The sequence below is a fragment of the Cucurbita pepo genome, chromosome LG01, assembly GCF_002806865.2.
Source record: "Cucurbita pepo subsp. pepo cultivar mu-cu-16 chromosome LG01, ASM280686v2, whole genome shotgun sequence".
In the NCBI taxonomy this organism is placed as follows: Eukaryota; Viridiplantae; Streptophyta; class Magnoliopsida; order Cucurbitales; family Cucurbitaceae; genus Cucurbita; species Cucurbita pepo.
In genome coordinates this window covers 2,372,314-2,396,720 of record NC_036638.1, presented here as the reverse complement: position 1 = coordinate 2,396,720, position 24,407 = coordinate 2,372,314, and the positions used below count along the sequence as shown (strand labels likewise).

General features: G+C 36.6%; 5 protein-coding genes across 7 annotated transcripts; 4 read left to right on the top strand and 1 right to left on the bottom strand.

The window, feature by feature from the left end:
• Window positions 1-4,171: 4,171 nt before the first annotated feature.
• Window positions 4,172-6,686, top strand: LOC111782112. Its single transcript, XM_023662912.1, has 3 exons — window positions 4,172-4,853; window positions 5,086-5,433; window positions 5,507-6,686. Exons 1-3 carry the CDS (start codon window positions 4,398-4,400, stop codon window positions 6,137-6,139), a joined length of 1,437 nt encoding a protein of 478 aa, XP_023518680.1. The 5' UTR covers window positions 4,172-4,397; the 3' UTR covers window positions 6,140-6,686.
• A 1,963-nt stretch (window positions 6,687-8,649) lies between these two features.
• LOC111789825 (zinc finger SWIM domain-containing protein 7) lies at window positions 8,650-12,133 on the bottom strand. Of its 3 annotated transcripts, XM_023670544.1 has the most exons (6): window positions 11,877-12,128; window positions 11,738-11,759; window positions 11,540-11,645; window positions 10,280-10,387; window positions 10,027-10,172; window positions 8,650-8,938 (listed from the first exon to the last, which is right to left on the bottom strand). In XM_023670544.1, exons 1-5 carry the CDS (start codon window positions 11,935-11,937, stop codon window positions 10,071-10,073), a joined length of 399 nt encoding a protein of 132 aa, XP_023526312.1. In that variant the 5' UTR covers window positions 11,938-12,128; the 3' UTR covers window positions 8,650-8,938; window positions 10,027-10,070. The 3 variants fall into 3 exon arrangements, with proteins under 3 accessions (XP_023526312.1, XP_023526305.1, XP_023526299.1); XM_023670537.1 differs by lacking the exon at window positions 8,650-8,938 and having other exon boundaries at window positions 9,906-10,172; window positions 11,877-12,127; XM_023670531.1 differs by lacking the exon at window positions 8,650-8,938 and having other exon boundaries at window positions 9,906-10,387; window positions 11,877-12,133.
• A 1,110-nt stretch (window positions 12,134-13,243) lies between these two features.
• LOC111790309 lies at window positions 13,244-16,825 on the top strand. The gene is made up of 5 exons (XM_023671171.1): window positions 13,244-13,559; window positions 14,270-14,428; window positions 14,514-14,686; window positions 14,778-16,497; window positions 16,575-16,825. The coding sequence occupies exons 1-5, from the start codon at window positions 13,425-13,427 to the stop codon at window positions 16,629-16,631; spliced, it is 2,244 nt and encodes a 747-aa protein (XP_023526939.1). The 5' UTR covers window positions 13,244-13,424; the 3' UTR covers window positions 16,632-16,825.
• A 1,735-nt stretch (window positions 16,826-18,560) lies between these two features.
• Window positions 18,561-21,472, top strand: LOC111788380 (uncharacterized protein At2g23090-like). The gene is made up of 3 exons (XM_023668709.1): window positions 18,561-18,726; window positions 18,844-18,884; window positions 21,123-21,472. Exons 1-3 carry the CDS (start codon window positions 18,564-18,566, stop codon window positions 21,240-21,242), a joined length of 324 nt encoding a protein of 107 aa, XP_023524477.1. The 5' UTR covers window positions 18,561-18,563; the 3' UTR covers window positions 21,243-21,472.
• A 1,198-nt stretch (window positions 21,473-22,670) lies between these two features.
• LOC111788921 (PXMP2/4 family protein 4-like) lies at window positions 22,671-24,303 on the top strand. The gene is made up of 4 exons (XM_023669504.1): window positions 22,671-23,123; window positions 23,462-23,690; window positions 23,762-23,886; window positions 23,967-24,303. Exons 1-4 carry the CDS (start codon window positions 22,788-22,790, stop codon window positions 24,045-24,047), a joined length of 771 nt encoding a protein of 256 aa, XP_023525272.1. The 5' UTR covers window positions 22,671-22,787; the 3' UTR covers window positions 24,048-24,303.
• The last annotated feature ends 104 nt before the right edge of the window (window positions 24,304-24,407 follow it).

Genomic DNA, 24,407 nt, shown 5'->3' with positions numbered 1-24,407 from the left:
GAATCCTAAAAGTAAGATTTCTCAAAATTATTTATTCTATCACAGCTTTAAATAAAATGTTTATTCTGAAATAGGCCCAGGTCTTATCATGGGCCTTAATTGTAGGCCCAGGTCTTATCACGGGCCTTAATTATAGGCCCAGTTTCCAAAACTTTATGGATTGTACACAGAGAGGCTCATTTCCCACTAATCTTATGGAAGTGAGTGTAACGAATTAGGGTTAGGGATTCATTGAACTCATTCGGATGAAACCGAGAAAAGAGAAGAAGAGAAGATTTACCCCTGAATGGAACGAAGTGATCAATCAAGAAGTCGCTCAACTGATGAAGGCCAAGAAGTCTACTACCCGGCGGGGCTCGCCAATCCCGTTCTGGTAAAGGAGGAGGGTGGAGGATGTGTGTGGACTTCATGTGTAGTGGTCGGCCTGATAGAAGTTAGTCGCTTCCCGAATGCCTCTTGACTTATGGTCTAGTCTGATTTCTAATGTGGCAGCTCTTGCTGAATGCCTTGCTTCGCCCTACTACAAAGACTTGGGCGCATGGCTTCAAACACAAAATAATGAGAAAAGATTATTAAACTTAGGTCATAACATTTATTTCCCTATTGATTTAGTTTCTTAAATACTGCAACTTCATGCTTATTTTTACGAGTTTCTTATCAAATATATTGTTTTTCACTATCCCAAAAGCATGTAGTATCGAGAACTGAGCAAAAGGTATCACGTGCCTTGACTAACTATATTTCGAGCTTGGTAGACTTCTTATCCATCGAATTCTTCAACCGTCCTTCCTTGAATTGGTTGGCGCAAGAAATCTCATCAGGGATTTTCATTTTGAGCTCACTTGGGCAATGGGCGTTCGGGATTCAAATCTCCCTTCAAATACTACTTGAAATCTTGAATCAACTCAATCCAAAAATTCATCAACCAACATGTTTAGTTTCTTTTTTTTAGTTTACCAAAGTATTGAACAAGTTAGAGACTTGACTCGGGGCGACTCGACTCAATTATGATGAGAAATTAGGTGAATGTAAAGTAAAACATTATATTTTTAGGCAAATAAATAGACTTGTGGACGATTCTTAAATGTGGAAACTTGCTTTCCGCCACAGCCCCTAATTGTTGAAAATGGTGCACTAAACAAAAAGTTGGGCTTTAGAAAATTATTAAAAATGCACATTTAATCCCAATTGCTAATTAAAAAGTCTTCACTTTTTTCTCATTTAATTAACCCTTTTTCTTAGTGTCCTCATTTAAAGCTTGCCTTTTTGGTCCCATCCAATATTTCATCATAAAATGAAAAAAGAAAAAAATAATTAAGTTTATTTTGATTTTTTTTCTTTAAAACATGATATAAATATTACAAATTTACAGCTCATTATTTGAAATATCTTATTTATTCAATAAAAAAATATATTATCTTTCATTTATAAATTCATAATATTTCCACATTAAAATGAAATTTGCATAATATAAAACGTCACTGTTTCAAATTTCTGATCGTTAAAACCATTGATGAGCTTGACAATCACAAATAAAATGGACGGTCAAGATTTTGCACTATTCTCCAAGAACAACGGAAGTTTTTCAAACATTTGAAACCGCAACTTTTATTATTATATTATTATTATTATTTGATAGTCAAAATTTTAAATGTTAATTAAAGTCAAATTTTCTAATTGTTATTATAATAATGATATATTTAATTCCAAGTGTTGGAATTAAAACCACACTCTCTCAAGCTCACCCAAAGCCCAAATGCACAAAAATAAAATAAAATAAATAAATTAATTAATTAATTTGGTCAAACCAAGCCAAACAAAGAAACAAAGTTGTCCCACATGCATGGTGACAAATAAAAATTAAAAAAAAAAAACATTTTTATATCAAATTCGATTAAAATAAAGTTGTATTTTTATATATTTTTTTCAACAGGTGTAAAAAAATAATTACTATAATAAATATAATAGATTTTTAATTATTTAAACCTAAATAAGTTAATAACTCAACTCAAATCATGTTTTGTTGTTCGTGAGTTCATTATCATTATTATATTATTTATTTTATTTTTTTATGATAGAAATTTTAAAAATAACTAAAAATAATAATAATAAAATTTGAAGAATGGACATAAATTGGATGCTTAAAGCAATTTACTCATAATTGTCCAAATATTTATTATATTATATTAAAAGGAAAGATTGAAGGAGTGAGATATTTTGTTTGGATGTTGAGACTCAAAAAGACATTATAATTTTGAATCATAATGATAATAATACAAATAAATAAATAAATAAATAAATAAATGAAAATTCAAATGAATTATTGAGTCTCAATCTATGTGATGCCAATATATAAAAGAAACACAATCTTATCATATAGATATGGTGACGCTATTTGATTTTGATATGAGCTTATCATATATATTATATATATTATATATACACATCAACAAAAACTCATATATTCCTTTATATCTCGTTTCTTTCGTTTAATAATTCAAAATATTGGCCGACCCACCGAAAATCAGCTCGTTTATGTGATATCCCATGTTGGTTGGAGAGGAGAACGAAACATTCCTTATAAGAATGAAAATCTCTCTCTAGTAGACGTGTTTTAAAACCGTGAGGCTGATGACTACGAACCATCACGGACAATATGTTATTCCAGTTTAAACATCACACACCCATTGTGATGTCCCACATTGGTTGGGGAGGAGAACAAATCACCCTTTATAAGGGTGTGGAAACCTTCCCCTACCAGACGCGTTTTAAAGCCTTGAGGAGAAGTTTGAAAGGGAAAGCCCAAAGAGGACAATATCTGCTAGCGGTGGATCTGGGTCGTTTCAAAATGGTATTAGAGCTGTTTTATATCCATGATGTTGCCTACTTGTCTCTTTGTTATTACTCACGTGCTTCTTAGATTTTTTTTTAATATACTTTGAAGTTCTTATCCAAAAAAGGAGGTGCACCTTCAATCTCACAGCTAGTAGATATTATCTGTTTTGGTCCCTTACGTATCACCTTCAATCTCACGATTTTTAAATGTGTCTATTAGGGAGAGGTTTCCACACCGTTATAAGAAATGCTTTTATTCCTCTCTCTCCAATTGACGTGGGATTGACGTGGGATCTCACAATCCACCCGTTTAGAGGCCAGCGTCCTCGTTGGCATACCACCTCTTGTCTGACTCTGATATCATTTGTAACAACTTAAGCCCACTGCCAGCAGATATTCTTTATTTTGGTCCATTACTTATCGCCGTCAGCCTTACGATTTTAGAACGTATCTATTGAAGAAAGAAAAAGGTATGAATTTAAGGGAGGAATGAATTAATTAGTTAATTAAATAAGGATTTATATTATAATTAGACAAAATTAAAAGGGTTTGAATGAATGATGGAGAGTGTCCTGTCACATGGGAGTGGCTTTGGGTTCGGTTCCGTACATTGTGTAGCCCACTCATATGGCATCTATCGGTGGTGGACTCCATTTTCCCTTTCCACAAAAAACCCCCACTCTCCTCCCTAGCGCGTTCTCTCCACCTCCTACTTTCCCGAGCCGAATTACAAGTTCGATCACGAAACTATTACGACCATGTCGAGTACAGTCCTTCAATTCTCAATGCCATAATTAATACGTCCAGTACCAATTTGAACATAGTTCAACTAATAAAAATATAATATCTAAAACTCTTAATATCAAGAGATTTAGGCTTACAAGGTGGTCTTTGCTGATTCACACAGGATTCCACATGCCCCATGTTACGGCTACTGGACTCCAATTTGAACATAGTTCAACTAATTAAAATATAATATCTAAAACTCTCCATGTCAGGAGACTTAGCCTTACAAGATGGTCCTTACTCATTCACACAGAATTCCACATGCCCCTTGCTATTCGGGTCAGAGCGTAAGCTAGTGATGCTTTCGGCTACTGGACTCTCGCCATATAGGGTGTAGCACTGCACCGCTTTGTCTAGCAGCACGACGCTTGTATTGCTCTCCCAGAACTCCGTTTTGACGCCATTAGTAATATTTTTCGATAAACATCAAAATTTGGATATGATTATTAAAATTTTATGATTTTTTTTTTTGTTTTGTTTTGTTTAATTGAAGAAGAAAAGAATGGAAATATGGTCAAAGTTGGTCTGTAGTCTTTGTAGTATTTGTAATTGGCTTTCTACTCCTTTGCTCCAATGGCGGAAATAAAGAGAGAGAAAACAATTCACTTTCCTTTCTCTCTCATCCTATGAAAGCTGCTGCACCGCCATTGCCATACACACTCTAAACCTCTTCAATTTCTTCTTCACTCTTCTGGGTTTCATCTTCTTCATCCAATTTGCCCTTTTAAACTTCTGGGTTCTTCCAATTCCTTCTCATTTTCTTCCCCTTCTCTCTAATGGAGAAGAAACCCAGCTTCTTCTCTGTTCTGAAAGAGGAGGTTATTCGTGGCCTTTCGCCGTCGCGTTCTCGCGCCAAAACCCCGGCCAGAACTGCCTCGCCATTCTCTAATCTAATGCGTAGAAAGAAGAATCACTACGGCGGCTATGGCGGGACTCAGCAGCAGTTGATTGATCGATCCGGTAGTTTTCGGCCGGTGGGGGAGGCGCTTACGCCGTTGGTTGAAGGTCCTGATCCGGACGGCGGCGAAATTGGCGATTCGAAGAGAATCAGTTTAGGGTTAGGGCAATGGATGAAAGGGCAAATCTCTCGAACTCCTTCCATTGCTTCTTCCATGGCGAATAAGAGGTCCGATTTGAGGCTTTTGGTTGGCGTTATGGGTGCTCCTCTTGCTCCTATGCATGTTAGCACCTCCGATCCTCTGCCTCATCTCAGTATAAAAGATACCCCCATTGTTAGTCTCTGCTTTTCCTCTGTTTTTCTTTTCCTCTGTTTTGAGTTCTTGAGCAATGAACACTATGAATGGATCATGAATTTAGCTTTTGAACTTTGATTTGTATGGATATTGGAACAATAGTTGAACAAATCTTGGGATCTGCTTCTGTTTCTATAAGGAATTGAATGTAAAATTAGGATCAAAGCATAGAAATCTCTTGATCTTTAGTGGGTTTGTCTTTATTTTTCAGGAAACTTCATCAGCTCAGTACATATTGCAGCAATACACAGCAGCTTCTGGTGGGGAGAAGCTTCAAAGCTCCATTAGAAATGCATATGCAATGGGGAAGCTTAGAATGGTAGCTGCTGAGTTTGAAACTGCTACAAAGGTAACGAAGAACAGAAATCCCTCAACCCAAGCCGAACCGGGTGGCTTTGTGCTATGGCAGATGAATCCAGATATGTGGTATGTTGAGCTTGCTGTTGGAGGTAGTAAAGTTCATGCTGGCTGCAATGGAAAACTGGTTTGGAGGCACACGCCGTGGCTTGGGGCTCACACTGCGAAAGGACCGGTTCGACCTCTACGCCGTGCGCTTCAGGTAAGATTTCGGCACGTTGAGTTTTGTTAACTCTATTGGCTTTTGTCTGAGATGATGTCTTGTGTCTTTGCAGGGTCTTGATCCTAGAACAATAGCCAGGATGTTTGCTGATGCAAGATGCATTGGGGAGAAGACAATGAATGGTGAGGATTGCTTCATTCTCAAGCTCTGTGCCGACGCTCAAACGTTGAAGTCGAGAAGCGAAGGACCGGCCGAAATCATACGACATGTCTTGTTTGGCTACTTCAGCCAGAAAACAGGATTGCTGGTGTACATGGAAGATTCTCATCTGACCCGGATTCAGTCCAACGGTGGCGATGCAGTATATTGGGAAACCACAATCAATTCGTTCCTTGACGATTACAGGCCCGTTGAAGGTATCATGATAGCGCACGCTGGCCGCTCCGTGGTCACCCTTTTCAGGTTCGGCGAGATGGCCATGAGTCATACCAAAACGAAGATGGAAGAAGCCTGGACGATCGAAGAGGTTGCGTTCAACATCCAGGGCCTGTCGATGGACTGTTTCATTCCCCCAGCTGACTTGAGATCATGTTCCATCAGTGAAGTCAGTGAGCTCCCTCAGGATGGAAGGGAAAGAAGTGCAATTGCCTTAGCAGCCTACCGAGCTAAAGTTTCGGCACTGGAAAACCCCGACAAACCCGACAACGACAGTTTCGATAACATGTTATGGAAGTCGGAATTCTAACCACGGGAAGAGTATGCATTTAGATCAGTTGTTTATAATCTTAGGAAGCTTATAGATATCTTTACAAGTCATGTCATGCCTCTGTTAATCTGTAAATAGAGATAAAATTCACAGGCTTCAAAAACAAGCCAGCCTGAATGAATCTTTATACTCGGTAGCAGAATCCAACAATGGCGTTGGAGCTCGGGTTTCCTGTTCGGGATAGAGCGAATGGAGGTCCATTTTTTTCGGTTCACATTCGATGCAAACTTAGGGATGGAACAACAACCTTTTACCCTTATTTAATCTTACTAATTTGCTTCCCGAAACGAAAACACTGTTCGTGGGAACGTTAAGGAAACACCCACCTGCTCGGTCGAGATCGAACAGTATCGTGATCGACACACCGAAGTTCCATTACTGAATCCCTTCCATTGCTGTTTCTGTGTTATTATTGTAATGATTTTGTTAAGTTTAGGGAGCAGAGGGTGCAGCTTTAAGAGGCAATGTCTGCTAATGTTCAAGATGTTTAGAATATCAGTGTTTTCTGACCCTTTTGTTCTTTAAATCTGCTACCCACTTGTGTTCCTTCATCTTTAACTCTTTTCAGCTACTTTTGTTGAGTAAAGCCCACAACTGTACCGAACCGTTCTTCGTTCGACCATTCAATTTCGTCCATGGTTCGAGTTTAATCCATTTCTATCGTGAAGGAAAAGTCCAAAAAAGACAATATCTATTAGGGGTGAACTTTTTGTCATAAAATAGAGACAATCCGAGTTAGTTAAGGTTTATACTCTCGATAGATATTTAAGCAAATTACATTTGGCTCGTTTCTCCAAAAAGCTCTATGGAAGGCCACACCATCATTGCAGGTTGCACGAGTTTAAAGTTTATTTATTTATTTAAAAATTTAATTTTAATAATAAATATGTAAAACCTTCCATTTAATTGATTATTTATAATTAAATGATAAAAATATAAAAATTAAAAGTTGTTGGCAATCGTTTTCGAATTGACAAAGAAATTAAATGGTGTAAAAAGTGTAGGATAAATGACTGAATATGACTTTACATTAGCTTTATTTATGACTTACACCAAATTAATTCCAATTATGAAAAACATTAATATTAAAAAAGGGACCATTATCATTTATGTTTGTCTTTTCTAAAATACACCCAAATTTGAAGTTTTGAGGTAAAAAAAACATGTTTTTAACCGTCTTTTTTTTACTATGGTTAACCACCTTTTTTTTCGAGTAGGAACCTGAGAAATCCCACTTCGATCAGAGAGAAGAATGAAACCTTCTTTATAAGGGTATGGTGGGTTTGAGCTGTTACACAACTGACAACTGACGTCCTTTATTGATTCTATGGCTGTTAACACTGATAATAGATCCAGTCAAAGATGGAGTTTACCTCCGAGACTAGGGTCTGTGACTTACAGAACGGTCTCGAAAGGAACGAAATGACATTAAAAAATGAGGTAAAGTTCCATAGGAAATGTCGGCAAAGGAAGTTTCCAAGGGACTGCGTGGGACTTAGATGACCTAAAAAATGATGCACATTAATGAAGCTATGTTTCTACCAATGCATTCTTTATAAATATATTATGTATTGGTGACCATATTTGTTTATTTATTTGTTTATTTATTTGTTTATTTAGGGCTTTCAAAAGTGGGTGTCTCTCACACTATGCCCTACTCCCAATAAATGGGGTGTGTCCAAGAAGGCTTCAATTCTTTTGTACCCCTTAAGAGATTTAGATAGATTGTTTTTGTTTCGATCTCGAGTTGAGGGTTCGGGTTCGGGTTCGGGTTCGGGTTCATACAACTAACCCGAGTATAACTCTTAATGGTCTAACAATTTACGTTTCTTTTAAAAAGTTGGTGTATCCGTACGTCTACCCTACTCTTAATAAATGTTGTGTGTCTAAGAAGGTTCAAACTTTTTTATTCAATTCATACATGCTTTAATTATAGAGACTTGATTAGATGCAAGTATGTCACTTTATTCGAGTTAGTAAGCTCGGTCATAATTGGTCTCTTTAAAGTTGTTGTCGTCATCAAAATTCAGATTGGGTAATGCAAGTGACGTTCATGTGACAACATCGATAAAATTGGTATGGCTCTTACCGCTAGCTGGAGTTTAGGATTTAGGAAGAGTTTACGTTCTTCAAATTGAAGAAAAGTAATTATTATTAGGATTTACGATATAAAATATCGTAACTAATATTTCACAAGATGATCATATACAACTCAATCTTAATCTTAGTACAACTCAATCTTAATCTTAGGACAGTAAGACTGACCTTTATAGTTGATTCAATAAGCTTGTAATTTTGAGACTACACCCTTTCACTGGCCCATGATTGGACTGTAAATAAATTGTTTATTAAAAGATCATCGGTACTTAAGGTGTTGGTAACCGTCTCGAGCTGCACAACCATGATTTTTAGGAAAGAGACAATACATGCCTGTTTCTTTCCCCTAAAGGAGTCCTCGTTTTTTCTCAATTGTCATCATCATACTCTGCTTTACTGAATAATTCCATTTTATATCAAACTTTCGAACTCTTGCAATTTTGTCAACTTAAGTACAGCTCAACTATTTCAGGCAAGTACTTTTGGTTCAAATATCCAATACCCCGAAACAAATATAACATACAAGGAATCCGGTCACAAATCCCGACTCTTAAACTATACAGATAAATAATATATTTGAACTGGATGTTAATAGTAACGGCAGACTTGACTTATGGTAATGGCCAAAACTTTCCTTGAACAAAATCTGTTTGCAAGAGAAAAAGTGTCGTCCAAAGAGTTCTAGAATAATAATTGACATCCATGGGTCAATATCCATCTATCATGAAAACTTAATATGCAAGCATGTATTAGACTATGGTTATAATTTGCAAGCATGTTCATAGATATGAATCAATGATATATATCTTACAGAAATGAAACACAATCATTAATAACTATCATATTCATGTAGATCAATGATTAACCTTAACAGAAACTTGCAACGTTTTATATGAACTCAATCTGGAAAGTATGAGATATAGACCTTTGGTTTCCCCTCAAATATTCTGGAACCTGAAGAAAAAGGAACGAGGAAGAGGGGATATTGCAGGGTTGGCTTGTTCTAATTTAATGAAATAAATATAGAACATGGTAGTTTGTAACCGTTCAAGCTCACTGCTAGCAGATATTGTGATCTTTGGACTTTCCCTCAAGGTTTTAAAATGCGTCTACTAGGGGAAAGTTTCCACACCCAAGGAATCTTTCGTTCCCTTCTCCAACTGATTTGAGATCCCACAATCCACCCCCTTGAGACTTGGTGTCCTCGTTGACATACTGCCCAGTGTCCGGCTCTAATACCATTTGTAACAGCTCAATCCCCCCACTAGCAAATATTGTCCTCTTTGGGCTTCCCCTCAAGGTTTTAAAACGCATCTACTAGCGAGAGGTTTACATACCCTTAAAAGGAATACTTTGTTTCCCCTCTCCAACTGACGTGGGATGTCACAATCCACCCCATTGGGGCTCACCATCCTCGCTGACACACTGCCCGGTGTCTGACTCTGATACCATTTGTAACAGCCGAAGCCTACCGCTAACAAATATTGTCCTCTTTGGGCTCTCCCTTCCGGACTTCCCCTCATATTTTAAAACGTGTCCATTAGAGAGAGGTTTCCACACTCTTATAAAGAATGTTTCGTTCGCCTCTCCAACTGATGTAGGATCTCACAGTGCGTGACAAACAAGTGAGAATTACCAGCTCACCAAGGAAACCTAGGACGTTGTGATGGTTATAATTATGCAAGTTTCATTATGTGCTCAACAGGATACAAAAGCTGTTCAAGTACAGAAGGAAAAAGTTGGTAAAATACAACAATGTGTTTGATTACCTCTCAAACTTTGAGTACTGAGAGCTTTGGCTTTGATAAAGTCACTAAAGATTGGACAATAATATCGCCAGCTCTTCATCAGATACTTTAACTTCAATGCAAGCCCCTAGTGAAGCAGCAAGCCTTGCAGCTAACTGATGCTTGCACTATGAAATAAAGAACGACAAATAAAGATGATTGGGAAGTGGAAGGAATAGGATTTTCTTAAAGCTTTCAACTCAGCTACACTTAACAAGAAAGAAGTGATCCTTACGCAAAGCTGTTCTCCTCTGTTCACAATGTCATAGAAGAAGGAATAACAGGCACAAAAGTTTTCTGGGAAACAGAGATACTCCTCTTTCCTTCGAGATTCTCCCACAACCTAACATTGAAAGAAACCAGAACTCATTCTGTGAACGAATCTCAAGAATGTTACTTGTTCTAAACAAACAATTTGGCTGGTTTTGAATCTGGCAACCAAAGATTTGGGGAAAGTCTTGTATAAACATGTACAAATGACTAAATAACCACACTCCGTCATCTTGAGTATGAATGTAACAGCCCAAGCCCACCACGTCCTCTTTGAACTTTCCCTTTCGGGCTTCCCCTCAAGGATTTTAAAACGTGTCTGCTAGGGAGAGGTTTCCACACCCTTATAGAAAATGTTTTGCACCCCTCTCCAACCGATGTGAGATTTGAGCTAGACACCGGGCGGTGTGCCAGCGAGGACGTTGGCCCCGAATGGGGAGTGGATTGTGGGATCCTACAACCGTTGGAGAGGGGAACAAATCATTCTTTATAAGAGTGTGGAAACCTCTCTCTAGCAGATGCGTTTTGAAAACCTTGAGGGGAAGTCTAAAAGAGAAAGCCTAAAGAGGACAATATCTGCTAGCAGTAGGCTTGGGCTATTACAGTAGCTTTTGGTTTTCTCGATGTTGATTCATATGGCCAAGCAAACTGCAAACATAATGAGTGTTCAACTTTGAATAATGTCGCTACGACTCAGAAGTGTCGACTCTAATACTATGTTAAATCAAGACTAAATCCAAAAGCTTAAATCGATAGGTTAAAGATTTAATCTCATATTCACATTCAAGAATATAGTTTTCAGGTTCAGTAATACATAGCAATGTACATGATATCAAACCAGCAACATTCTACAATGTACATGATATCAAACCAGCAACATTCTACAATGTACATGATATCAAACCAGCAACATTCTACAATGCACATGATATCAAACCAGCAACATTCTACAATGCACATGATATCAAACCAACAGCATTCTACAGTGTAATTCCTTCTCAAATCATTCCTTAAGTGTCGTGTAAATCCTTCTCTACCACTAGAGAGATGGAGAAAAAACGTGGTTCAATTCAAGACCATTCATTCACGAGGCTTTAAACAAAAGCAGAATGTAACTACGATCTGTTCTAGGGAAGTTTAAGCAAACCCTAATGGAAACCGTGAACTTAAAATCGATGTTTGATCGAATTTTCAACAAAAATAAGATGAAAAATACTGTAATCACCTGAAAGATGGACCGTCCGCTTGGATCGCCTGAAATTCTCTTCACTCCACTTTGATCCACAATCCGAGTAGCTCGCTCGAAGTTCTTGCCAAACAAGAAATGCAATCTGGAACCAGCGCCGACACAGTCAACTTCGAAGATTCATAAACATAACAAGATGAAGAACTTCTCCTAATGGAAGGAATCGAGAATACTCACATTGAAAGCTGATCGTCGGTCACTGCGAAATCAGTTTCAGCTTCTTTTAGCAAAGATATCGTCGATTTAACACAAGATTGAGAACCAAAAAGACGAAAATCCGAAAATTAGGTAAGGAAAATAATCGAATAAACGCAACCTGATCGAGTCGACTCGATCTGCTTCCACACTGCTTCGGCGGCGAGGGTACTCGCACTCATTTTGGAGGAAATTCCTCGTAAAAAATCAGCAAATTTTTCTGGGTGTGATTTTAAATTTTGTTTATAGAAATATTGGATAATCTAAATCCATTTCTCCCCCAAATTATTCAACAAATTTTTATTTTTCTTTTTTGGGTCAGATTATTGAATGAATCCACCACAAAATTAATATCGATTAGATGTAATTATACAAATATGTCGGTCCTCTAATAACTTTTAGGCGCAAAAGCTAAATACTTCAAACATTTTGACAAATTTTCTCCCCCACGTTCAAATGTGCAAAAATTGTTCATCTTCACATTTTGAAGTTTCAATTTGAAAAAAAAAAAAAAAAAAAAAAAAAAAAATTGTTCTAAATAATATGAATTTTATGTATTTTTAGTTTAATTATGACATAATAATAGCTAAATTTTTTTTATTTATTTTTTTTATTTTTTACATTTAAGATTTTTTTATTATTATAAATCCAGAACAAAATACGTCTCCCCTAATCGAGGCTCGACTCCTACTCCTTTTTCGTTTGGGGTTCTTTGTTCGACATTTGAGGATTCTATTGGCATGACTCTGATACCATGTTAGAATGAACACGACTCTCCACAATGGTATGATATTGTCCACTTTGAGCTTAAGCTCTCATGGTTTTGATTTGAGCTTCTTAAAACGTCTCGTATAGAGAGAGTATTCTTTGATTATATAAACCATGATCATTCCTTAAATTAGCTGAAACTTTCATCCAACAGTTTTTTTTGAACCATATTTTTCTTTTATTCAAGAACACGTGCACATGTGTTAATTTAAACTACTGGTCGAGTATATAATTATATACCCTTTTAATTTAAAATTCTAGTAAATGTGATATATTTTCGAAAAAAATAAAGAATTTGATTTTTTTTTTAATTCAAATAAAAAATTGGAAATGATTTTAAATTCATTCCAAATTGTTTGGAGGTCTCAAATAGAAAGTGCAATGATTTAATTTAATTTATAATGGAAACTTATTTTTTTAGTTAATTGGGGATAATTTATTTATTTATTTTGTATTAGTCAATTTTAATTATTTCATACAAATATATAATATTAATATTTTTTAAATTAATTAGTTTATTTTGTATGAAAAATAAACCAAACTCATTAATTCTTAGAAGTCTACGTGTAATTCGTTTATTGGTTCGAGAAGAATAAAAAATGTGTACAGAAACGCAGAGGATAACTTCAACTTTTTTAAATGACCGTTGGGAATTTCTAAAGAAGCGTCCTTTTAAGACGTAACGGCTAGTTTTCATGTTCATAAGAAAAGAAAATTAAACAAAATTCTCTCTCATTGATCCAGAGGAATTTTGCTACGTAAGAAGTGAAATTAATGCGAAGTTTCTCTCCGAAATACGTAGAAATCTCGCAAGTGATTCACACACTGAATCTGTTGCTTCAAATCTGTTTGATTTCTGAAAGTTGATCGTATTCCATTTGCATTTCTGAGAAGATCGACCATGGATTCGGCTTGTTCGAACTTGGACTCAGGCTCAGGGTCGGAAGATCGAGGTAACAATTTCATTGCTATCGATTCGGAGAGTAAGAAGGACGACTCTGGCGAGACTGTTTCTGCAAGCTCAAAAAGTGGAAGAGTAAATTTTCTAACTCAGAAAAAAATTTCGTTCGAATTTCCGTTTTACGTTTCTTGATTCGAATTCAGTATGTCTCGATTCTGTTTCGTTTCTTGCAAATGATTCGTATCTAGAATTGAGAAGTGAAGTAGTTCAGTTTGCTGCTGATTGTTTCCGAGTTTGAATTTAAAATCCATTGTCGACTTGTATAGAACTAAATCGGAATTTCGGAAGCCCTAGCGAATCAAGTTAGATTCAACTTCTTGATCCACTTTCTTTTGGTTCAATTATATAAAATCTGTTCCATTGTTATTCTAGAATATGTTAAATCTAAATCTCCATTGCAGCGAATCAAGTTAAATTCAGTATGTCTTGATTCTGTTTCGTTTCTCGCAAATGATTCGTATCTAGAATTGAGAAGTGAAGTAGTTCAGTTTACTGCTGATTGTTTCCGAGTTTGAATTTAAAATCCGTTTTTCGACTTGTATAGAACTAGATCGGAATTTCGGAAGCCCTAGCGACTCAAGTTAGATTCAAGTTCTTGATCCACTTTCTTTTGGTTCAATTATATAAAATCTGTTCCATTGTTATTCTAGAATATGTTAAATCTAAACCTCCATTGCATCGAATTTGATCGAGGCCATGTTTCGGAAGCCCTAACAACACTACCAGTTGTCGTGGATTTTTGCTGTTTATGTTAAAATTTGTTTATCTTTATACAATGTTTACAGAGTAAGTTTTTGAAAGAGACAAACCAATCCACAATGCACGGTCTTAACAAGTTTACATCGCAAATCAAGAAGCCTCCTCATAGGAAGGTTTCCCCTATCAATTGGTTCCCACGCAAGAAAGTGGACTCTTACTTGAAGAGGAAGATCAAAATGCTGCAGGTGTAGTACGTTTGTCCATTCTGTATGGCATTACAGTTCATGTTATCCTTCTGTACCCAACAAACTAGAAATTTATGAACTGCAGGAAGTAGATGGCCTGAATTTAACACTAGATGAGACTCTAGGTGATTCTAATCCACATTACTCTAGAGTATTGAAAGAAAAAATGGCAGCAAGAGAGGCTGCACATATAGCACTGGAAGCTAGAAAAGCAGCATTGGTCGAAACCTCTTGGTGTAGAATACTCCAAGCGGCTAGGTATGTATAACGTATACTCTTTTACTTCACCTGTGGAGGATTGTTGAGCTTATTTGATTTCTCATATTTTGAATCATTCTCTGTTCTTCAGAATTCAATGTAAAGAAGCTTTAGACCAGATGTACAGGGCTGAGAAAACTGCAGCTGAAGCTTTTGAAGAAGCTGCGGCTATGGGAGTGATCATGTTTGATACACCAAATTGTCCACAGAAGACTTACAAAATGGAAACCTCGTCTTCTAGTGGTGCTGGGTCTACAACTCACACCATCACAGCCTCTTTTGAGACAGAATTTGAGGTTGATAAGGAAGTGGCTGCAGCAGTAAAAACAGCATTAGTTAGGCTTGCGAATTGTTCTTTGAAAGAAGATGACTTTAAAGAGCTTTTACGAAAAATCTCTCAGAACCCAGATAGTGATAATAATGTAGACTCATCTGAACTTTCTACTGAATGTGAATCAGAGAATGACTTGGATCTTGATAAAGCGCCTCGAAAGGATGATTTAATAAGCTCTCACAACTTGGATTTACATTTGAAACATAAAACTTTTGAGAAGGAGACCAAGATTGAGGACTTGATGTATGAAAGGCTTAGGCGTTTGAAAGAAGATGAACTTTCTTCTCTTGCAACCATAGTAGCTACTTGTGGTTTGAATGCCGCCTTGACCGAGGTAGAAAGTGGGAAGCTTCATGATGCAGGTTCCTCTGCAGTTCAATCCTCTGTTTCAGCTCTTAACCTTCCTTGGAGAATGCCCTCTGCTGGTTCTGGAAATTACTTCAATAATTTGCACAATGGGAGGAAGCAAGCTGAGTCAGAACTTCCCAGTCTAGACAAGTTCTTGGTAAAGCATGTGACTAAATTGGAAAGAGAGGTGCTTGAAGCAAAGAATAGCAGAAAGAACGAAGAAAAGGAATTGACCTCAGAGAACTCGGAAACAACGATGGAAGGGAAGATCGACTTAAATAGGTCGCAAAACCTTCAAAATTTTAGCAGTGTTCATGACAAGAAAGTTGTTCCTAACTTGGAAATTATACTGACAAAGCCACCTTCAGAACTTGAGAAGGAAGTTAAAGAGACTAATTGCAGGGGTGGAGAAGAACTCAAGATCCATAGCAACAAGTTGCAGGCAAGGCGTAAAGAAGTTGTTTCAGCAGTTCCTAGTCTTGATAAGTATCTCGTGAAACATGTCTCACGACTTGAAAAAGAAGTACAAGAAGCAAAAAATAGAAGAAAAGTTGAGCGGAGCGAAGAAAATCGGGACATTGACACAGAGGAAAAGGAAAATGTTAGTATGCCAAAGTCTTCACTGAAGATGGGAAGGGAAAGGGAAGACAGCCTAGATAAGATCTTAGTGAAGCCGGTGCAAAGGCTGGAAAGGGAAAAGATGCTGGCCGTGTTGGCTGAAAGTAACCATGATCAGCAAAGACATAATAAGAAACAGGTGGTGAATAACCGCACACCTGATTGCCAGAGCTTGGACAAAATTTTAGTAAAGCACGTCTCAAGACTGGAGAAAGAGAAAATGAAATGCAAACCAGATAACTTAAAGAGAAGTGAGAAAAGTAAGCATTCAGAGATCAATGGAGAAGGTGGTGGTGGTGGGGGTTTGGGAGATATTCTGGTTAAACATAAATCAAGACTCGAACGAGAGAAGACGATGTCGTCGATGTCGTCTTCTCAGGAACCAGAAAATCAGAAGAGAAACTTTCTATCGCGTCGTGAAGCTAGGGAGAGAGATCTTCAGTCAGCCTGGGGAGGCTTAAGTTTGGGAGATTCCATGAGACCACATCTCTCCAAACTTGAACGAGACAAGGTAGTTACACAATATTGCAGTTCTCCAAACTTATACAATGAACCTGTTTTTGCTTATTGTTTTTTCATGTCGTGTAGGCTGCCTGGATCAAAGCTGAAGAGGAGGAAAGGAAGCAAGTTTTGAACCAAGTGTAGTCACCTCGACCCAACAAAGTGAGTAATTTAACTGTGTTCTACACATTGCCTGCCTGCCTTGAATCACTGGCACTAACGGCTGTGCCTGAGTTCTTTATCTTTAGATATGATGAGATAGCACTTTGCTATTCTGAGTTGCAATGTCCACAGATTACTACTTTTAAACACTATATTAAGTAAGCCCCATTATGTGACCATTGGTTTTTAGTTCTTAAAAATTAAACTTTACAAACCCTTTTTTGTGTTTTCTTATCAACTCTTTACAAACATTGTTAAAATCCAAACCAAATATCAAGAACCCAAAAAAGTATGCCCTACTCGATTACCAATTCGAGTTTCGATTTTCTTATTCGAAAATTACTCTTAATTTCCACACTCATGAACTTCCTTCTTTTTGTTGTTATCTACATTTTGTTTTTGAAATTTAGCTAAGAATTCAAATGTTCTTAATCGGATTCGTGGTAGAGAAATGATGAGAAAACTAGCACAATAAACGAAAAATGGAAAAACAATAGGCCTTCAATGAGCAAGCCTATTGGTGCTACAAAACCTTCTTTAACTCATTGTTATGTTTGACTAACTGGTCTTTCAAATCATAAGAAAGACTCCCTGTTTGAACTGAAAAAAGGTGCTTGATTGATTATTTACCTTTCTTACTGTTTCCACTTTGGTTGGTTGATCATCACTTTGGTTATGGAAGCTTTTTAGCTACCTCCATAAAATCTTGAGCATGTCTCTCCACGTCAACTGAAGCAATTACAAAAACAGGGTGACATTTGTTTCATATCAGTTCAACACCCAGCCTCCCTAGTTCTACATCGAGCTATTATTAGAGTAGCGGATTGTTGATGCTCATGCTACTTCTACATCTAAATGTCACTTCCACTCTAATGGCTCGATGATCTAGAGTGGCTGACTGATCAATGACTAAAGATCAGTCAGCCATTAGATCCAAATACAGTTGCAGACCTCCCTATATGAAATGGAGCACGATGAACCCGTTAAACGAAGATTTACTGTCAAGCATGTTATTTACAGATTGTCATGAGCAAATGAAACAACACTAAAACTCCAGCTAACACAATAACTTAAATAACATATAATATAACATATAATTTTCGGACGGAGAGAATTTGACAATTCTCCTATAGTACATTTTGAGGCGATTTAGGTCTGGTAGACTTAGATGTGATTTCGCCGAACGGTTATATAAAATCTAAGTGGAAGGAGTTGACGACTAGTCACACCTCCCTCTAATTCAAAACCGAACATGAAACTTTGATTTCATTCCGCTCCTTTATGGAAGATGGATAAATTCGTAAGATGTAAACAAAAAAAATGCTACCCATACATACCATCTATGTCAGCCTTTCTGTCTAAATGCATTCAATAGGACCCGCTTTATAGATAATCCTTATACAAGAGGAACTTATAACCATCTTTCACGTTATTTATTTCGTTCCCTATTTCTATTTAATATATAATCGTTAGTAAAAGTAGTTTGCTTCCGTCGAGCTAAAAAACGATGTCGACCTGCAGTAAACCAAAGTCACTATTTAATAGCTATTTTTAGTACATATTGAGGCAATTCGGATCGGTTTAGACATGATTTTGTCGAATAGTCAACAAAAAATACAATAGTAAGATCGTACAACATGAAACTAAATAAAGGATTGAATGTGGCATGAGTAACACACCTTGAACAAGCATAACCGTGACACAGAGCAAACAGAGAACTTGCTAGTTAAGAACATGACCAACCCTCGGGATTAAATCACAATATTTTTTAACTTAAAAAATTAAAAAAATATCTTTATTTAAAAATTATATTTTGGTTTAAAAAATATTATTTAACTTTTTGAAAAAGTTTGATCGATAATTATTAAAAAGTTAAAAAAAAAAAAAAAAAAAAACTTTTGTCGTATTCGATTCATGCTGAGTGCATTCCGCGTTACCAGTGGAAAAAAACTTTTTTGGCGGTCTCCTCTGTTTCCTTTCAACGCAGAAGCGATCGATTCCGCCATGGGAGGAGGCAACGGGCAGAAGGCCAAGATGGCTCGCGAGAAAAACTTGGAGAAACAAAAAGGCGCCAAGGGTACTTTCTCTTCACTAACTTCTTTTGCCTCCTCAATCCCTCGCTTTTCCCAATTTTCGCGATCTTTATTTAGGGTTTATTAAATCTTGATCTCGCTGTTGATCCGATCCTGTGCAGGAAGCCAGCTTGATTCCAACAAGAAAGCTATGACTATTCAGGTAACTCTCATTGATTGTAGTGCTTACTCCTCTTTTCTTTTGTTCTTGGGTTTCGATTATGCACTTGATCTGTTCACTTTTTACCGCAATTCTGTTCTTGAATGAGCTGTGAATGAGAAAAGAGTTTGATCGTAATAGTTTCCGTGATTGAACCTTAAGTTCATTTGATTTCGGCGTCTTATTAGTCTTAGGCATGGAAACTAACAGTATCTTTTACCCCAAGGAAACAATAAACTATTTTGGAGCTGCTACTACAAATTTTCCAACCTCGAACCCGAGGAGATTACATATCTCGTTTCAATTAAGCCGAAACATTGTTAATATCTCGTTTCAATTAAGCCGAAACATTGTTAATACTGTCATTGTTAAGAAAAGAAGAGGTTTACACTATGAGAGAGCCATAAAGGACAATTAGGTCTATAAACCAATCTACAATTCAACCTTTTCCCGATCAGAATCTGACCCCACGAGAAATTGAGCAAAAGGCTGCCGAATTGGCCTATTTTTTGCGTGTACCGATTTCCAAGGTTTAGATTAGGACCCCACTACTTGTCGTATTTGGTTTGGTATTGGGCCTGTAGCTCAGAGGATTAAAAAAAATTTCAATAACTTGTTGATCCCTATCCTTCTCTTCCCCATATTTCAAAATTTATCGTTTTTGAATTTCTTGGCTTAGTGTGAGATCGAAATATAGTTGGGCTCAGGGACTGCAGTCAGCCGTTTTCCCTGTAATCATCAGCTCGTTCTTGATAGATTCGATCGGGTGTTCATAATCTGAAGTAAAAGTGACTCCCTTGGTTGTCATGTTTACAGACTACAGTTACAGGTTTATTCTAAGAACCTTGGAGTGTGGATATATAGGAAAACTTACCATGTATCTTATATTCATATTCCTTTTCTCTCAACTGGTGGCAGCTTTATACACGTCGTCCTTGTGTTCTCATCAGCATTTTACAAGGCTCAATTCAACCGTATAGCATCTGGAAGTATAGACCAATAAACTCAGTGCGCCTGTCATCACCGAGTGTATTATTGGGTTCTGAGTTTTATGAACCTAGTGTCCGTGTAATAGCCGAAACCCACCGCTAACATATATTGTCATCTTTGAGTTTTTCCTTTCGGGCTCCCCCTCAAGGTTTTAAAACACGTCTACCATGGAGAAGTTCCCACACTCTTATAAGGAATGCTTTGTTCCCTTCTCCAACCGATGTGGGATGATCTCATAGTCAATGTTTCCACAACAAGTACCATATCTAAAATATTTTAGTGATACCTTGATTTTTTGGTCATTAATGGTGTTATTAGGCTGGAATTCTACATTCTTTAATCATTAAGGAAGTATTTAAAAACTTTTAACACATTTCAGGAGAGAGTCGAACATTATACTTCTAATCAAATTTAACCATGGATCAGAAGCCTTATATTCTTTTTTGTATGCTGATTATGAATTACACTAGACAGATACTATAAAGGTCTTGGATATCAGTTTGTATCTATCCTGGCTACTTACAGGAAAACGATATAGAAACTATATGTTGGCCATAGGATCTATGAAAGATTGTTGGTCTCTCTCTGACTCTCCCTCTCTCTTGTTCCTAAATCTATGATATTATGATGAAAGTTACCTAGATCTTTGACTCTGAATGTTGGATCTCTCTTTTTGTGCAAGAAGTAGTTCAATCTTGAACCATGTACTAAGTTTTATTGATGGCATGATTCTATATTTCACCATTTAGAGAAATGGAAACTTAATAAACTTATGTTCATCAGTCTAAGAAACAAAAACATTAACATGCATACACCTTAGTTTTTCAAAAAGTAAAAAAAAGAGAGACAAGCATGTCAAGGAGAATCCATAAAAAATACATTATGGTCCAACGTTGTCAGACAAAAAATATCGTATAATGTAAGAATTAGATTGTGCATACTTGTCTTTTCAATGCAATTCATCATCCTTTCCGCGGAGGTAAATCTAGGATAGCAAGCAGTAGGAGTTAGAATTCCCAACGTGATACATTCTTGAAGAGCCCGATATTCTTCTTGTTGATCAATGATTATTACACTTATAGGGGCCTTTTTGAACGAATATATGTCTATGGAAAAATCAAATCTATATCACTGAACGGTCATTTAGGAGCTTTAGCTGGTGATCCGGAAGACCACTGGCTTATATATAGATTTAGTAGATTGGTTATTGTTGTGAAGAATGATGAATGAACTGATATTTGGATGTTGCAGTGCAAGGTATGCATGCAGACATTCATGTGCACGACCTCAGAGGTGAAATGTAGGGAGCATGCTGAAGCAAAACACCCAAAATCTGATGTTTTCGCCTGCTTCCCCCATCTTCAAAAGTGAAAAATTCTACATCAAACTGCATTACTCAATGTGGGTGTTTATATATAGAACATAATTTATGAAATTTGTAGTTAAGAGTGTTGGTTCTGATCTCTGCTCATACAACTGTGACTTTCTTTAGCTCTGCTGCAATGTTCTACCTGTTTAGTCTCTGTATGCCCCTCTTAACCTTTGAAAGCTCTATCAATCAAGTGGTGCAATGTGAATGATTAGGTCTGTTTGGTTGGATCCTTTGCTATTACACATAACCCATCTCTTAGGATAAATAATTTGAGTTGCTTTCGTTTTGTTTTCAACATATTCAGATAGATCGTTTTTTAGTTCAACAATTATAGAGCTAGAGGTCAAATTCTTTGATACCTTGGAAACGACAATGGATATATTGTTTACTACAATATAAGTATGTTCGAATCGTTTTTGGTTTGTTTGGTATCGATGGCTTTAAGTTTTATCTCTCTTCAAGCATATACTCGTTCAGAATTTATGTGGAAATGGTTAAATAAAGAAAACATAATACTATAGACATTAGGATATATATATATATATATATATATATATATACATATACACATATATATATATATAATTCACAATTTTCAATTTTAGGAAAAAAAGAAGGGCTAGAAACTACCAAGTTTGGTGCCCAAATTTCTTTTTCAAATCAAGAAACCGACTGCTTCAAAAGTCACCAACCCACGTGTCAGTTCCCCGGACACGTGTCAAAAAGGCTATGGTCCCTAATCAGACGTGTCCAGAAACTGACGTCTCCCCAATTAACTGGAATAAAGCCCTTCCCCACCCGTAATCCAATCCCACTCGCATTTCTTACCCAAAACATAATAATTAAAAATATTATTTTAATATTTATAGTTTGAGTTTATTTTATTTTAACTTTTATATTCAAATTTATGGTTATTTTATATCACNAGGATATAACCAAAACCCACCAAGAAAAAAGAGGCAAACATGAACAAAAACACTCAAAAACTCAAAATATTTAATATTTATAATCAATATTAGCGATGTGGTGTGATTTATAATTATTTGAATTTGAACTTTATAAAATTTTAATTATTAATATAGCATGTATTGGAAATATATATATATATATATTTTTAATAATTTTTTTTTATTCGAGTCACCCATCTAACTAATACAAAATTTTAAGCTCATATAATAAATTAAAAATAATAAGACCGACTTTAAATTTTATTAAAAAAAAATAAAATAGGATAGTTGTCTCTTAGCGGGCAAAATTTTAAAGGTAATATTTTTTTTTTATCGGTTTATTTTATTATAATCGAGAGAAAAACAATAAATAAATTTTTGTGAACAAGATGGCGAGTACAGCAATTTCATAGTCGAGCAAGTAGGCAAAGAAAACAAATTGTACTTGACTGCTTATTGGTACAATTGCAATATAAAATCCTCGTTGGCGAATGGGACCGAGAAACGCAAATTTTGCAAAATTTTCTCTGTTTCGTCTTTTGTTTCGCTTCAAACTTCAAAACCCTCTTCTCATTTTCAACCCTAAACCCTAAAAAGATGATCGGCGCTGTCCGGAGGAGCTCCGGGCTGTCTGGATTGTTGCATTTTCGCCGTTCTTCTCAGTTGAAAGGTTCTAAGGCTTTTGAAGCTACTGCGATCGTGAGGAAGCAATCTCAGCCCATTCGGCCGTATTTCCGTTTGCCGGATTCTTTCAGGAAGACGAAGGAGGTTGGTGTTTTTCCATCGCTGCAGCACTCGTCTGTGTGGTCGGTTATTTCGTTTGCGAAGGTTGAGTTTCTCGAATGGTATTTGGCTATGGTGAAATGTCGCCCTGTTCTTACGAAGAGTATCACTTCTGCGCTTATTTACACGGCTGCTGATTTGTCGTCTCAGGTGAATTGTTTTGGAGCTTGCATCTGCTCGTGATGTGTTTGATGATTTGAAACCTCTGTTTTTAGGTTTTTTTTTATAGTCATTTTCTCTGTTCTTTGATTATTCTTCATAGAATAATTTTCTTCTCGATCAAGGCTTTTGAACATCTGCATTCGTTAGAGATCGTCACTTTGAATGCTATGGTTTGGAATCAAATATACTTTGATGAGTCCTTTTCTCTGTTTTTGACTGTTGATCGTGCAACTTATTGTTCTCGTCTACTACTATTAATTCGTTGCTCTCATTGGAGATTGTAATTGTAAATGCTGCTCTGATTTTGGAATCAAATGTTATTTCAGACCATTGCTCTGCCATCTTCAGAGCCATATGATTTAGTTCGAACACTACGTATGGCTGGATATGGCCTGCTGATTCTAGGGCCATCTCTCCATTACTGGTTCAACTTCATGTCAAGACTCTTCCCCAAGAAGGACATCTTCTCCACCTTGAAGAAAATGGCCTTGGGCCAGAGCCTCTATGGCCCTTCCATGACAGTCATTTTCTTCTCTATGAATGCATTTCTCCAAGGTACGCCATTTTCCACAACCTGCTTCATTTCTCAACCTTTAGATTACTAAGAATGATGTGCCTGAAAATAGGTGAAAATGGTTCTGAAATCATTGGCCGATTGAAACGAGATTTACTTCCTACAATGCTCAATGGTGTTATGTACTGGCCAGTTTGTGACTTCATCACATTCAGATTCGTCCCTGTTCATCTTCAAGTATGCCCTGTTCTTTAATCTTTGTCCATCTGATTCTCTTCCCTTCTCTTGTGGTTTTGAGTGTATGTTTGGTTTTGCAGCCGTTGGTCAGCAATTCGTTTTCATACGCGTGGACTGTTTACATGACATACATGGCAAGCCTCGAGAAAGCTGCCTCATGATCCGATCCCAATGGCTGAGCAATTTGGGATTTTGACAGTCCCTTTTGCAGGCTGATGCAGAAACTGGCAGCTTATTAGCACAGGAGGGAGAAAAATAGAGAGATTCTTTGTTCAGTTCATATAATTGTACAGAATTTCATGAGGGAACTTTCTGGGATTCTGTTTAGCAGCTACTTGGTGCATATTCTTCTTGTTTTTATTTAGTAATGAAGAACCATGCATTATCATTTATGTTATCACATAGCCTTTCAGATAATTGAGATTCTAGTTCGATCTTAAAGAGACGACTTACCATTTCTAACTTTCTTTCGACTTATAGGGACTAAATTCTAAATTCATCTATGAATTATAGAAGCTAAA

Coding starts and splice junctions, on each gene's coding strand:
- LOC111782112 (XM_023662912.1), top strand. CDS start 4,398: ATGGAGAAGAAACCCAGCTTCTTCTCTGTTCTGAAAGAGGAGGTTATT. Junction 4,854..5,085: donor GTATAAAAGATACCCCCATT/GTTAGTCTCTGC, acceptor TTTATTTTTCAG/GAAACTTCATCAGCTCAGTA. Junction 5,434..5,506: donor CTCTACGCCGTGCGCTTCAG/GTAAGATTTCGG, acceptor GTGTCTTTGCAG/GGTCTTGATCCTAGAACAAT.
- LOC111789825 (XM_023670531.1), bottom strand. CDS start 11,937: ATGAGTGCGAGTACCCTCGCCGCCGAAGCAGTGTGGAAGCAGATCGAG. Junction 11,646..11,737: donor ACCGACGATCAGCTTTCAAT/GTGAGTATTCTC, acceptor CGCTGGTTCCAG/ATTGCATTTCTTGTTTGGCA. Junction 10,388..11,539: donor GCGGACGGTCCATCTTTCAG/GTGATTACAGTA, acceptor TTTCAATGTTAG/GTTGTGGGAGAATCTCGAAG.
- LOC111790309 (XM_023671171.1), top strand. CDS start 13,425: ATGGATTCGGCTTGTTCGAACTTGGACTCAGGCTCAGGGTCGGAAGAT. Junction 14,429..14,513: donor GGAAGATCAAAATGCTGCAG/GTGTAGTACGTT, acceptor TATGAACTGCAG/GAAGTAGATGGCCTGAATTT. Junction 16,498..16,574: donor CCAAACTTGAACGAGACAAG/GTAGTTACACAA, acceptor CATGTCGTGTAG/GCTGCCTGGATCAAAGCTGA.
- LOC111788380 (XM_023668709.1), top strand. CDS start 18,564: ATGCTGAGTGCATTCCGCGTTACCAGTGGAAAAAAACTTTTTTGGCGG. Junction 18,727..18,843: donor GAAACAAAAAGGCGCCAAGG/GTACTTTCTCTT, acceptor GATCCTGTGCAG/GAAGCCAGCTTGATTCCAAC. Junction 18,885..21,122: donor AGAAAGCTATGACTATTCAG/GTAACTCTCATT, acceptor TGGATGTTGCAG/TGCAAGGTATGCATGCAGAC.
- LOC111788921 (XM_023669504.1), top strand. CDS start 22,788: ATGATCGGCGCTGTCCGGAGGAGCTCCGGGCTGTCTGGATTGTTGCAT. Junction 23,691..23,761: donor TATGAATGCATTTCTCCAAG/GTACGCCATTTT, acceptor GCCTGAAAATAG/GTGAAAATGGTTCTGAAATC. Junction 23,887..23,966: donor TCGTCCCTGTTCATCTTCAA/GTATGCCCTGTT, acceptor TTGGTTTTGCAG/CCGTTGGTCAGCAATTCGTT.